General features: G+C 41.5%; 1 protein-coding gene across 1 annotated transcript in view; it reads left to right on the forward strand.

The window, feature by feature from the left end:
• Window positions 1-235: 235 nt before the first annotated feature.
• Window positions 236-15,687, forward strand: part of LOC107679750 (spectrin beta chain, non-erythrocytic 1-like) — a 35,756-nt gene continuing 20,304 nt past the window's right edge. The window contains exons 1-2 of the mRNA XM_016475389.1: window positions 236-461; window positions 4,921-5,159. Of these exons, the coding sequence (XP_016330875.1) occupies window positions 5,003-5,159 (157 nt within the window). The 5' untranslated portion in view covers window positions 236-461; window positions 4,921-5,002. The remainder of the gene's footprint in view (window positions 462-4,920; window positions 5,160-15,687) is intronic.

A 15,687-nucleotide genomic window follows, 5' to 3' on the forward strand; every position in this document is an offset into this window, starting at 1 on the left:
GTGTACTGCATTAAGCTAACTGAGACTTGTTAGAGCACGTGCATATTTAACGTGTAAAATAACAACGTGTCTTTCCGTACTGGCACAACTCCCTATCGATTAGTAGCGAATTGTAAATCATTGTTGTTGTTTTTTTTTATGCAGGGCTTGTGATATTAGAGGCGGGCAGTGGAAGGGTGGGGAACGCCATTTAAAGTCAGTGACTCTTGACAGGAATGCGCCTCCTCTCCTCTCCGCTCCGCTGGTCTGCTTTATTTTTAACACTTTGGGTGGGTCAAACAGCGGCTGAGGAGAATGAGCGACCCTGCGCACTCCCTGCCCCTGCTGCAGCTCTCCCCCACCGTGACCTAGACCTCAGCGCCTCTCATGGGATTATTATTGCCCTTCAAATAACGGACTTTATTCTAAAGACATCGACAAAGAAGTGTGTCATTCTCCAGGACTGTTTTTCAGTTGTATAGGTAAGTTTACTGTTACATTTGAAACAAACAGAGGGCCTGTCTTCAGTTTGGGGTTCCCAATGTCATTTGATATTATATGTATCAGAACAATTTGTTTCTGGTTTTGTTTTAATCACATTATATATATATATATATCTCTCTCTCTCTCTCTGAATAGAATGGTTAATATCGCAGTGACACGTTTAATTAGCCTATTGTTCTTTTCGTAAAAGTATTGCACTCTTATGAGAAGTGCAGCAACCTGTTGAGCACTGAACACTGTGTGATCAGTACAGATAAAAAGCCGCTGGAGGAAACATACTGGATACAAACCAATGCAAATAAGAACTGTTAATTTTCCTACATACAGTAATGATCTGCTTTTCACTATGAGAACTTGAGAAATATGAGTTAAACTCTCTTAATTTGATAACTATCATCTCTCATCTTTCTTCTATATGATCATTAATTTGACTCTGCGAGCAACTGGTGGACCACATTGGACCAGAAACAATCCAGCTGGTTATATGTTTAAGGCAGTCAATCTGGATTTTGGAACATAGACCAGTTTGGGCATCTAGAAACTAGCCACCATGTTCCAACAGCTACAGCTATCAGCTGGACTTTCCAACAGAGGATCAAAACACATTCGGCTGGTCTCTGTTTCTCATTGAATAAACAGAAGAAAGCTATTTCACAGCATTAGTAAAAGAAAAACAGCTGTCACTAAGCCTTTGAAATAATACAATTCTGTGAGCTGTTTCAAGCTCACCTTATAGGGAGAACCGCTGTGGTGTGAGCACCATTACTTACTGCCCAGAACTTCATAATATGACCATAAAGTTCATTCCAGGAATAGTTTGCGTTATTCTGTCTGTTAATTGTATGCTCTGCTTGCCTGAACTGAACTTACTGCATCGTTAACAGAACAGTTTATTCAAGCATTAAAATTATGTCAGCCTTTTTTTGTTTTCATTGCACGGAAAGGAGCAGCGTGAACATTCCTTGAAACATCTATTTTTGTGTTTTACAGAAGAAAGAAAGTCACGTGGGTTTGGTAGACATGAGTGTGAATAACTAATGACAGAATTTCAGTTTCAGGGTAAACGTATTTCTTCAAGGTGGTGTTTATACCCACAATTTACTTTAAACACAGAATAATACTCTAGTGCCATAGTGCCAGGCTCCAGCTGTTCCTACAGTAACGTGGCACACACAGTGCGTCATGATTCATACCACACCTAAGTGTGGCCTCTCCTCTCACACATGTGAGAAATAACCCGCTGTGTCAGCTTCCTGGACAGTTGATAGCTGCCCTCTCAGCTTCGGTTGCAGAATTTGAGAGTAAACACACTGACATTATCACGGCTGTGATAGATATTATTAGCTAGAGATACAGCTCTTAAAAACAGTTACAGTTTTTATTTTAGTTTACATTTAGCAGACGCTTTACATTTTTGCTCCTGCATTCAGGCTATACATTTTTTACCAGTATGTGTTCCCTGGGAATTGAACCCATGACCTTTTGCGCTGCTAACGCAATGCTCTACCACTGAGCCAGAGGAACACTACTGTGCTACTGTTATTACTGTGAACAATACAGTTACTACCAAATAGGCTATAATGTAATTTTAATATCCTAGAAATGTTCAGATTTAATAATCTAGCATTTGTAGATTTATAAACATTTAAATAGTTCACACAAAAATGTAAAAAATAAAGTATGCCCAACTGCAAATGAGATTTTGATTTTCAGAAAGTATGATTTTCAGGGAACAAAAAAGTCTGCGAGTCTGTTACTCACAAAGCTATCATATGGCTTGAGAAAACAAATCATAAGGACTTATTAAGGACTACTTGTCATTTTGGGAGTTTGACAGCTTGGTTACTGTATATTTACATTGTATGGAAAAGAGCAGCATCAATATTCTTCAAACTTTCTTCTTTTGTGTTCTATAGAAGAAAGAACGTCACACAGGTTTGGAATGACATTATGATTTTCTTTTTTAGGTGAATAATTTTTTCAAAGCAGTCCCTACTGTACCTCTTTTTCGGTTGAGATAGCACATACTTCGTCATAAACTGTATGTGTGCACGTGAGCATATTACAGAGACAGAGACACCATAAGCAGAGAGAGCAGCAAAGTTGTGCCTCTTGTGATAACAGGTTTCCCGCTTGTGGGTGGAGAATAGTTCTTTGATAACACCCCCTCTGCGCTGGCCTGATACAGAGAGAGAGAGAGAAAAAAAAAGAGTGAAAACCACCATCACCACTCTTTCTGACATCTGTTAGATTCTCCCCTTCCTTCAGTTCTTGAGCCAGATGTTGATTGTGTCATTCATTTTCATTTTGTATATTGCACAGCTGACGCCTGGCATTGTTACAGTACACTAACCCTGATGACCCACTACAAATAGTAGGTGAAATTCATTTGGTCCAGTGCTTTTCAATGGCCTAAATATTTGGAGCCAACTAGAGCAGAAGCTTTGGATTATCTCAAGAAGTTCACTGCTAATGTTTAGCAAGGATTTCCCCCCCTAATTATCTGACTGAGACAAAACACGCAAGCAAATATCTGATCACGTAGCGCGTGACGAAGTAGGAAAATTTGTGAAGGGTGCTCTTCACATTCTTTAACCCAGAGGGGTTGCCCAGCCCCCCCCCCCATTTAGGGTGATAAGACTACACATGAGCAACATGCCTCACAAAGATAGAACTATCTTAGCGGCTAACCTTCACCCGCCATTCCACAGTAGCACACGCAAATACACACCCTCGTTAAGAGTGACGGTTAGAGGACATGTGCTGAAAATGGCGGCCTTTGGAATCTTGAGGGTGTAGAGAAACATTCTATAAGGAAAACAGGTATACATTTATTAATTGTATTAATTATTTATTTATTACTTATAGACAGGAACAAGCAGAGGGGCAGGTAATGATAGGAGGATGGGCAACTGCAAGAGTCAGTTTTTGGCATAAGTACCACTACAAATTTGCACATGTCCTCTGTAGTGTCTTAAATTATCATCTACTTTCATAAATTATTCTACTAGTCATGCTTCAGACATATAACCATTTTTTCATTACAAGTTATATTATCAATATAAATGTGAGTGAAAAAATTAATTTTAATTTAATTCATTTAATTAAATTGAATAATTTCTCATGAGCTCGTCTCTCTTTTTTCCCTTTTTATTTGCAGCAGCTCTTGAGCTGAAATGAACAATACCCGATGATCATGTTATCCAGCACAATTTAAAAATGTTCCAAAGAGCATATTGTGCTTCGATGTAAGCACGAATGCAGATTCTTTATTATTTGTAAAACTTATTTATTCTATTTTTCAATTATAGTTACTGTGTGTTCCCCACTGTTCAGTGGTGGCCAAAATTATTAGAACACTAGTAGTTTCACCAGCCAAAAAATGGTTTTAAGTCAGTTATTTCCATCTTTTGCTGTAGTGTCAGTAGGAAATATCAGTTTACATTTCCAAACATTCATTTTGCCATTAATTGTAATAATCCAGTGAGATTTTTGTTTGCACAAAGACCTACCTGCAAAGCTACCTGAAAAACTATGCACAAGTGCATCTAGGGCAAAAGCTGCTTTAAACGCAAAGGATGGTCACACCAAATGTTGATTTAATTTAGTAAATAGAAGTTGATTGATAAAGCAAATCTATTTATGACATTATTCTTGGCAGCATCCTCATTTTACAGCATTTTTTACACAAGTGCCTAAAACTTTTAACAGTACTGTAGCTTTGCAGGTAGGTTGCTTGACGCATCTTGGAGACATTGCCACAGTTCTTCTGGATTTAGTCTGTCTCAGTTTGTTCTGTTTCTTCATGTCATTCCAGACAGACTGGATGATGAAGAGACCAGATCTCTGTGTGGAGCACTGGCTGTTATCAGACTCTTCGTGCAAACAAAAATCTCACTGGATTATTACAATTAATGGCAAAATGAATGTTTGGAAATTTACACTGATATTTCCTACTGACAGACTACAGCAAAAACTAGAATAACTGACTTAAATCATTTTTTAGCTGGTGAAAATACTAGTGTTCTAATAATTTTGGCCACCACTGTATATAAATAGGCTTATATAATCATGGTATGTGGGACACATAAAGGGGTTGTTCACACAGATCACATTTTTGCGTTCTTGTACTTCAATGTTTTTCTATTTAAACATGCGCTAGATGATTATGTTGGACTATTGCAGTTGCGTCTTTTCCAGTTTCTTGCACATGACAAAGTGTTTTAAAAACAGACTTCTCAAGTTGCCTCAGGTTGCCTTTTTTTCCCCCACTGCCCATGTTTTGTATTTTTTGTGTGAACAGTCCCTTAGGTACAAGTATCTAAATACAGTGTGGTGCAAACCGAAATTTCAAAATGTATAATGGTCACTTCAGTGCAAAATCTGAAAAAGATAAATGTGCGCTTAAACTCCTCCTCCATCTCATTCACCTTTCAGGTCAACCATCTCTGGCATTCCACTGTCTTGTCTTCGTGTGGCACGCTGAGGTGTTTGGTCCCTCTCATTTCTCTTCATCTCGATGGCAACTATGACCTCCACCACAGACTTTGACAATGCTGAAATCGCTCAGCAGTACAGCCGCATCAACACCCGCTTCGAACTGTCTGACGAAGAGCTCGACAACGACAACAGCTCGGCCAGACTGTTTGAGCGCTCGCGCATTAAAGCGCTTGCAGGTGAGTCGTCTCAAGTGACATAAAACTGAGCACATGTTGCTTTGGCTTGGATATACAGAGTCCACAAATGTGCAAATACATATACAGACGTACAGGCAGCTGAACCCTATCCTCTCTTGCCCCTCTTGACCAGCCAGGATCGTTTGCACATACCCAGCATGCCTCGGTATGACTGAGCTGGACAGCTGCCCTGCCTGTCTGTGCCCAATGCTTAAATCTCCGGGATGGTTGCAGGAGCTTGTAATTTTTGGCACACCTGTGGGGTCTGCTGCTCTCAGAGACAGCAAGTTTTAAATAGCAATTTCATGACCAGATTTACAAGACCCTTTCCAGGGACTGGGTAATCCACATAGGACAGTTATGAAAACTGTTTGATTTTTTAACAATTTTTTCAGAAGAAAACGTGAGTGGTGCTTCACGATGCTGTGTGGTTGCTCGGGTTTTCTGAGTGGTTTCTGAGGCATTGTTAGGAGGTTGCTTATTGGCCCAAGTCAAAGCCTCATGGAAAGACCTCTTTTACTGCATTAACAGAGTACCAAGCGGCAACGTCTCCCTCTCTTTCGTGAAGCCAACAAGGAAGTAACTTAAACTGTAATTCATCAACTGGCCGCTAGAGGCTGGCTGCAAAAGGGAGTCAATCCCATAGACTCCCCATGTTAAAATGCCCAACTTTACAGCAGAAAAAAACATGTTTACAGCCTGGTTCAAAAAATGATTTTGGTCTATATAGCTAATTTTGCGCTTCATGACAACTGTGAGGGGGGTGAATTTTTTTATAACTCATCCGTTTAAATTATATTAAGCCATAAAATTCTGCATAATTAAGGGCGTGGCCACTTGAGTGACAGGTGGATTGCCGCTGCTGTCACCACCGTCGAGCTAGGTGGGCGTGGCTTCACCAACCTGCTCCCACCTCTTTGCCCATTTTCGATTATCCGGGGGTGACGCGCGGTGACGCGCTGCCAGGATGGCGACGGCCGCCTCCGCCCACTTTTGAGATTCAAAAACGCTCTTCGGAAATCTACAGGTGACGTCACGGACACTACGTCCATGTTTTTATACAGTCTATGCAGAGTACTGAATTCTTGCATCCAATTTGGGACATTTCTCCTTTCGCAAATTTTATCATTAATATCTACTGTAACAGAATATTGCTTTATAGCTGTGCATATCTACACTAAATACTTCTAGAGATATGAGATTTTGATGGTCATTTTACATAAAGGAGCAAGTACAGTATGTACTTTTCCCCACAACCATTACAAAAGGCAGGACAAGCAGTTTGGAGAATAGGTGGATGGATGGATGGATTAAAAAACAAGGCATGAATCAATATACAAGTGTGAACTGAATGTAAAGTTTTCTGACAATTAAAGAGATACAGTAGTTCACCCAAAAATGACATTTTGTTGTTAATTTACTCAACCTCAGGCCATCCAAGATTTCTCTTCAGTAGAACAGTAAAGAAGATTTATTGCTGAAACCATGGTCCTTGGTGAATCGTCAACTTGTAAATCTGTGCTACTCAAGCCTTGAACTGTTTCAGGCAGTTCAGTCCAATTTGGTAAACTGGTTCAAATAGTTCACCAAAAAGAACCGGTTCAAATTAATGATTTGTTCGCAAACCATACATCTCTCTTGACCATTTGCCTAAGGCTATGGATTACAGGTAAAAATGTTGTAAATAATGTTCAGTTTCTTTCACAGAACAATTGTTTCACTTCATAAGACCTCAATATATTGTCATGAGCCACAGGTGTTCATTTTGTTGTTGCCTGATATAGGCTACTTTTTTTGATTCTCAAAAGAACAGTAGCCTTTGACTTGCATTTTAAGAATCATTATATGATTGCATGATAATTGCAATTAAATGAAAATGTACTATAGTTTAAATTGATATTAAATGCAGCTAGCTGAACTTTAAGGTGTTTTTTCTCCACTTATGTAGGATTGAAGTACATCTTTATATTTTCATAATTACTTTGAAATATGGTTATATTATCTTTGGTTAAAGTGTACTGGTGAACAGTTATGGTAAACTAAAATATACTGTAATGTTATATAAATTAAAACTTGTATGTTGTGCATTTAGTTTTGTGAGAATATGTTATGTTTTTATTATTTAAGGCTAGGGGTCTTTCTGTTTTGAAATGCATTAGCGATGGTGTACTCAAACTCGGCCTGCTTCTTTAAGCCAAGTGTATGTTGCTGAGCCAGGGGGAGTGTGATGTGTTCTGTCGGTGCGTCTGTGCTCTGCTCATTCTGTAATGCAATTAGAGAGAGTTAAAAAGTGAGGGAGGGTGAGCGAGCGAGAGGGAAGTGGTTCCCATTCTTCACCGTTGATTTACGGCTTCTGAACAGACATGCATCCCTCTGAGTATACTAAATACACTTTGAGTACACAGTCATTAATACATTTGTAGTTTGTATTTGCATCAGGGCCCAAACCACTTATGCACGCACTTACAGTCTGACATCATATTGTATTTGTAACAAATCAAAACACACACAAGCACGTGTACAGCCATTTGATGACATTTTAGATGAGTGTGTGTGTTGTGGGGTGAACAGGAACGGGGGCATATTATATGCATGGCTGGGGTGCTGGAGAACCACTCCATGTGCTGCCGGGGAGAGGCACAACAGCATCACTGCTAAGTGAGGAGTGAGTGAGGGCGGGAAGGAGAAAGAGAGGGAGGGAGGGAGGGTGTCTTGCTCTTTCCCAGCCTTGCGTGTTGATTTAGCGTGGTGAGGATGAGCAGCCCCTGTTTGTGTCGCGCGGTACCCGTGAGCCAGACCCGGCTGAGGGAGGTCAAACTCAGCTTGAAGACCAGCAGAGACACCATGGCGATCCGCCCTACCCCAGTCGTGCGAGAAGTCAGCAGCCGGCAATATACCACGGTAAAAGAAGTCCCGACCCGGACCAATGCACCAGGCAGTCGGAGCAGAAGCACCCCACCGGTTTACAGGGCCCAGAGCAGAGGGGGCAAAACTAAAAGTCTCCACATTCGCGAACCCGAGCAACTGCCGGAGAGGAACGGAACTTTACTGGGCATCGCACCTAAAGTAGCGCCCATGACTCTTACTTCAGTCTCCTCAACCTCATCATCCTCTTCCATCTGCACCCCGAGGGGCCATCGGCCTTCGCCTCCACGATCTTCACCATCTTGCCCCCTTTCCCCATCCCGGAGTATGAGACGAGCACGCTGGCTGAGCTACAGCGCTTCTAACATCTGCTTCAACAACTCCATCCTGGATGGGCGGTTCAGACAACTGCAAGGTAGTGTCCTGCTGGAGTTTTTTTTCCCTCCCATCCTCAAAGGGGGGGGGCAGTCTTTCCTGGCATACCCCTCCACCCCGCCACAGGGGAGTTATTAGGTAGAGATCCAGAATGGGAAGGGCGTTAAGGTGGTGTGCTTGATTGTTTTCTGCGGGGTGCTGTGGGAACTGGTTTGTCTTTTTATGTGCAGTATTTATTAATTTCATTATTTATGTTGTATATACGCCCTAATTGCTCACTGCGTTACCTCTAAATATTTAATGGCAAACTCATAAAAAGGCCATTCAGTGGAAAAATACTTCTTGCCTCCCACCACATCAATCTTTTTCTTGCTGAATTACCAAGTGATTGATACACCGGCAGACAATCTACTTTTTGTCTTCAGCTATTCTTACCTCTTACAGAAAAATTTCCTTTTCTCTGATTTGGGGTATTCAGCATCGAGGTCTCCTACCTCACTTATTCTCTACTGGCAGCTCTGTTTATTTTTAGAGAGAAGTTGACTGTCACTGTTAATTTGCATAAAACGGAGCTTCCTCTTTCCCTCTGATGAGAGTGTTCTTTTAATGCTGTGGAACAGAAAGAGCGTAGTTCATAGTTATTTTTTCTATAACTATCACAAATGTTTACATGTATAGTATGAATACATAGAAGGGATTAAACCTTGTTAGTGTAAAGACAAATTGACATGGACTAGTTTGCATACTACTTTTTCTGTATACTACTTACTGCTCTAGTTAATAGTGTTTGGCATGCATCACTAATACTCATGCTCATACTTAGTGGTATGGGTTTTATGGAAACCCGTTTTAGAATAAACAAAACACTAAATAATTGTGGGTAAAGGTTGCAATAAGAAATATAGTAACACTGTGAGATATGAAGTCACACTATAAGATCTAAAGTTGCAATTGTGAAATATAGTCATAGTTGGTGACTATAAAGTTGCAATCATGAGAAATATAGTTGCAAGTACCTAAGACATGAGTTCTATCTAAAACTGAGCAGTTTTGTTCTGAAAGACTGTAAAATGGGTGAAAAATCATACATACTTATATTGAAGGAGGGACTCAAGCCATATCTAAGAACAAGAACGTCATAAAGATCATCCAAACTAGGGCTGTCAAAAAATAAATAAATAATCGAATTACGAATATTCGTCGAATTTCAAATAAAAATCCACATTCGAATGCAAAAACATTGCATTCAAATTTTAGGTGTGCATTAAGGAGGCAGCCTTATCAGTGGCGCATGAGATGCGATGACGATGTAAGTGTCATTGCATTATAATGTTTTTGTTAGCCTATCCAGTTAAAGCCACTAGATGGGGCGCTGCTGTGTTGTTCATTCAAAATATTGCAGAAAAAGAGAACATCAATGAGGAGAAGATCTTGTTTACATAAAAACTGAAACCAAGCCGTTTACACAGAATGCATATTTTGCGCATTTTCTAGAGGGACATCTTTCACCGTTGCACTCGCATCTCGCACAAAAGAGCCGCATGTTTAGAAAGCCATGTAAAATTATTGCAAGTTTAACTTTTTGTTTATAGTTGTTTAAGCAACTTAATTAATTATAATTGGTCTATAAACATTATTTTAAACATTATGCACTTTTTTCCCCACAGATAGTCATGTTATCTTATGCTTTGAATAAACGTGCATTAGTAATATTTTGCTCGATGTGCCCTCTTGTGGCCTCAGGAGAGAAGCCAAAAGCTTTTCTTCACCCTAAATGAAATTACGCATTTTAAATTCTAACATAATTCGAATTTTGATAATATTTAAGTACAAAATTCGAATGGAGTTTTTCTGCCATTTTGACAGCCCTAATCCAAACCGCCTCCTTCATGGGTGCAGGTGATACATGGGAAAGCACCGTTTGCATTGCATCTGAATCTACTGCTTTGTGTGTGTCCTTCTGTCACAAAGCTCTCTGTTACTTGTGACTTTGTGTTGGTAAGAACCTAATCCTGTAGGTCCAGTTTAGTGAGACTGCAGGTCACATCCAGTGGAGGCTGACTATGGGGGAGAAAAACACTGGCTTGTTGTGTACAGGGAAAATCCATCAATATGAATATTTCACATACCTTTCATGTGAGCTTGAGAGAATATCAGAGATCAGCAGGACCCTGGTGAAACAAATTCTATTTAGACTCACTGCTGTTCTAATGGAGAGAGAGAATCATTTAGTAGAGGTTAGACTACAGTCCTGCTGTACAAAGTGTTGACAGGAAGAGGAATCATTTGGCAGTAGTTTGATCATGAAATATGTAGTGTTGCCAAGCTTAGCTCTCTTATTATGCTTTAGCACATCTGGAGCTTTCCTAACTCTGGCAGGAACATGGTAAATTGCACTTTAAAAAGTGAAACGGTGCAGTTGTTGCTTTATAGAGCTTCTCCTTCCTGACCTGACCCTTAAAAATTACTTCTTCTTTTTTTGGTGTAACCCAATAAGTCAAGGTTTGCCTGGTTAGCATGGCCTCCTAACTCTGGGTGGTAGATGATATACTTGGAAATATAGCTGCATGAAAACATTAACTTTAAAGGGGTCATAGGATGCCCATATTGAGGTGGATTACGGGTAAGGTTAGGGTCAGGTTTGGTGGTATGGGTAGGTTTAAGGGTGCGTTAAGGTGTAAGGGGTGGGTCAACAGTGTAATTATAAATATAATTACAGAAATTAATTACAGATGGAATTACATGCAGGTATTTTTTTTTTAAATATAAGTACAAAATGTAAAAACATGTATACATACAATAAGTTCATTGTATCAAATGATTAATTTAAATGGAAGTACATAGTAGTTGAGGCCACCTAATATAAGGTGGGACCAAAGCAACAATCCATTTGGCAATCCATGCCTTTCTAAACAGCTTTACAGAATTGTGTTTTCATGTCTGTTATACAGAACTAACATTTCAACACTCACTAATCAACACCTCTGAAGGATTGTTCCTGCACATGCTCAAAAATAGTTCAGACATCATGTATTACACATTTGAATATTCATTATTTATTCATTGCTTTGTTATCCAGATGGAGGAGACATGCTTTCATACCATAGTTTTCCCATTCAGAGAATATGGCAAAACTTAAGGTTAATTTAACAGTGTCGTATCTGAGATCAGTTCATTCTAATCCAAGTCTAGTCCAAGACCTGAGAAGGCTAAGTCTGATTCAAGGCTGAGACAAGAAGAGGGTAAAGTCTGAGACAGTTTAGCTGTAGTTTATGCATAAATGGGAAGGTAATGTAGATTGGCTTAAAAGCTGTCACGATTCGCTGCTACTGTGTCGGATACGAAGGAGTGCGGAGACGACGGAGATTAACCATCAACAGTCTTTATACATCGAAATAAAGAGGTACACAGAGCAGGCAGGAACACACATGTAGCACAAGGGGTAGACGTACAATACGCTGGACATGGAAAAACACAGGGCTTAAGAAACATGGAACTAATTGGGACACACCTGAAATCAATTAACATAATTGACACGAGGGAGAAACTAGGTCATGGGGAGAACATGGGGAACAAAACACAAGACATAGGAACACAGGACTGACATTACTCACCCCTCCCGGAAGGCGCATCCACGCCGGGTGTGCCTCACACATCCTGAAAAGTGAAGCTGCAGGCTCTTTGATCGCCCCCTGGTGGCTGGCTGCAGTACAGGCCATAAACCCCGCCCTCTCCATGTAAACTAATGGGTCTTGAGTCGAAATAAAAAAATAAATGACACTTCCAATACAATTTTTCGAAAGATGGTTTTGGTCATTTAAGGTAGTTGTTATCACGCTGATACATGTTCAAATGTTCGTTTTTTGTGATAAGTTTGATTTTAGCTAGTAATTTGATGCTATAAAAACGGGGTGTTGTAACAGAGACGCTGGAGTTTGGTTAGAATCCATGAGCGGAAGTTTATTAAAGGTCAAGGCTTTAAACAGATGTCGATAATCAGGCAGAGGGTCAAAGTCAGAGAAGCAAGCAGATCGTTCGTCATACACAAGGGCAGAAGCAGAGACAATAGTGGAGAGGCAGGCAATGAGTCCAAACATAAACATCAGTCCTATCAGGCGTCAGAACAAAAGGGGCAGAGTACAAATACCGTGAGTCAAGAAGTCAGGCAGAATCATACACAGGAATTCAATCAGGAACAGAGGAAGAATAACGCTTGGTAAGGCAGATAAACTGGCAATACTTCGCGATCAGCACATGGACTGGTCTCAGTTTATATAAGAGTCAAACAGGAAGTGAAAGCAGAGGAAGCAGAGGGAGTGGAGTACGGTCAGTACTCGGGCGAGGGCTCCCTCTGCTGGCTTGGCATTACAGGTGTGTCGTTACGGTTGATCGGGTCTGCGGGAGTTTGGGCGGGAGTTTGATACCGCGGCTCCACCTTACGACACTACTGTGCAGACTCTGGCTCCAAACGAATCTCTACTGTGCAGACTCGGGCTCCAAATGACGTCATTTACTCAAGATGGCAGCGGCCATATTGAGATGCTTTGGCTTCACTTTTCTATAGTGGAAGGAATAGGAGACGCGTCATCCATCTTTTTTTACAGTCTATGGTTTAGACCTATAAAGTCATTATGACTTGGTGATATTCATGGATGAATTAATCAAACTTTTGATTTTAGTTTTAAATTGCTATTAAAGGGGTCATATGATGCCATTTAAATTTTTCCTTTCTCTTTGGAGTGTTACAAGCTCTTGGTGCATAAAGAAGATCTGTAAAGTTGCAAAGACTAAAGTCTCAAATCCAAAGAGATATATCTTTTTTTACAGTCTATGATCCACGCGCCACACAACGTCCAATGGGGAGGGGGATGGGCGCTCTGGAGGCCCCTCAGGACAGGCTTACACAGGATGGCAGGCCTCCAGAGCGGTACCCGTTCCGGGACCCATGGCGGATCAGGCAGTTCAGGGCGCCATGGCGGCTCAGGCAGTCCAGGAAGCCATGATGGAGCAGGGAGCTCAGGGGGCCATGGCGGAGCATGCAGTCTAGGGAGCCATGGCGGTGCAGGGAGCTCTGGGGGCCATAGCGGAGCATGCAGTACAGGGAGCCATGCCGACACAGGGAGCTCAGGGGCCCATGGCGGAGCGGCCTCCGTGGCCGTGGCCTTGGTACTCAGCCCGGCCTCTACGGCTGGATCCCTATAACCCCCCAAAAAATCCTTGGGGAAGATTTTGGCTCCTGAGGCCCTCCGTGGGCCTGACGCGGGACCAGCGACCCTCTCTGGGCCGGACTTAGGAACAGGAGTCTTCTCTGGGCTTAACTCGGGAACAGGAACCCTCTCTGGGCTTAACTTCGGAATAGGAGCCCTCCTTGGGCTGGACGTGGGGACTGGAGCCCTCCTTGGGCTGAACGTGGGAATGACTATGGAGCGGCTGGCGAACGTGACAATGGAGCGGCCAGCGGACTTGACAGAGGAGCGGCCGACAGACTTGACTGAGGAGCAGCCGGCGGACTTGAGAGTGCAGCGGCCGGCGGACTTGATGGAGGAGCGGTTCTGGATCAGGGCCGGACGCTCTCCAGACACCAGAGGATACCTTCCCTCCAGCTTAGCCCTGTGGTGTCTGGGAGGTCCACGGGGCTATAGTAATTGGCCCCAATCCAAAACAGAGAATTGATGGTGGCATCGTCCAACGCCGTTGCCGCGGTGAGCCCGCAGAATTCCCGGGTGTACTCAATGAAAGGGAGATTCCTGCGGGCTAGAGCGGAGAACCAAGCGGCTATTTCCATGGCCGCGGGGAGAAACAGGAAAACAAAAGACTTTCAAAACACGAAAAAGAAAACGGGGAGAAGGGGCGCCTTCTCAGATCGATTCTGAGAATTTCAGAATCGATTCTGAGCTTAGTTTTTAACCAGATGCGCGATGAGGCTGAGTTTGCTTTAGAAACACCCATATTCTGCTTGCTTCCAATTCCTCACACACATACACCACTCGAACCGTTCCGTAAAATAATCTGTTATAAAGTTCGGAAAGGTTGAAGCAAATTACAAGGACATTCGTGGGCTTCATTGCACCGGATGTGCTGTGAGAGACGCGCGCTTTGTTTGATGTTACACGAAGTGTGTGGTCTCGCCCGTCAGTATTTTCCTTACAAATGCTCTACGAAGTCATCATTTATGTGGTTTGGAATGCAGTGGACATACAGTGGGTACGGAAAGTATTCAGACCCCCTTAAATTTTTCACTCTTTGTTATATTGCAGCCATTTGCTAAAATCATTTAAGTTAATTTTTTTTCTCATTAATGTACACACAGCACCCCATATTGACAGAAAAACACAGAATCGTTGACATTTTTGCAGATTTATTAAAAAAGAAAAACTGAAATATCACATGGTCCTAAGTATTCAGACCCTTTGCTCAGTATTTAGTAGAAGCACCCTTTTGATCTAATACAGCCATGAGTCTTTTTGGGAAAGATGCAACAAGTTTTTCACACCTGGATTTGGGGATCCTCTGCCATTCCAACTTGCAGATCCTCTCCAGTTCTGTCAGGTTGGATGGTAAATGTAAACCTTCGGCCCAGTCTGAGGTCCTGAGCACTCTGGAGAAGGTTTTCGTCCAGGATATCCCTGTACGATGGTTTCACACCTAATTCTTCACATTAATTCTTAATTCTTTTGAAGTTAATGTTTGTCTTTTCTTCTTCACCAGTTTTTTTTTTCTGACCCCACTGTCCCAGTGAGCATTTTGCTGACCAATGGTCATGCCTTAACTTTGACATTTCTGTATTGCATTCGTTTTTAATATTTCTCATGGGGATTTAATCATTTTTGACTTCTCAGTCAGAGTTAAATCTCTTTTTTGGCTCATTTCATCTGTAAAAGAAAACCTGCCTAATAATTCTGCACACTTTAATAAGGAGTTTTTTATTTCCAGCCTTCATGTACAATTATATATCACTTCTAAATGATTAAATACAAAAATAATAGTAGTTATTAAGATTGAAATGTGCTTGATATGATCAGAATATCAACGTGCCTAATAATTATGCACACACTGTAAGATGTGCTCCCTTCTCCCTTTGTGCCGCTATATCGCAAAATCGAAAGTGAAATTGAACAGCAAGCGCTTATTCAAATGCGATTTCAATACCCCGCATATTGATACGGCTCCCTGATGTGCGAAAATTATGGGGTTAAAGCACAAAAAATATTCTGACTGAATTTTTCCTCAGCCAAACCCCATTCCACAGCCATACCCGTCACACACTCAGTTTAAGAGCAGTGTTTTT

The sequence above is a fragment of the Sinocyclocheilus anshuiensis genome, unplaced genomic scaffold, assembly GCF_001515605.1.
Source record: "Sinocyclocheilus anshuiensis isolate Anshui unplaced genomic scaffold, SAMN03320099.WGS_v1.1 scaffold676, whole genome shotgun sequence".
In the NCBI taxonomy this organism is placed as follows: domain Eukaryota; kingdom Metazoa; phylum Chordata; class Actinopteri; order Cypriniformes; family Cyprinidae; genus Sinocyclocheilus; species Sinocyclocheilus anshuiensis.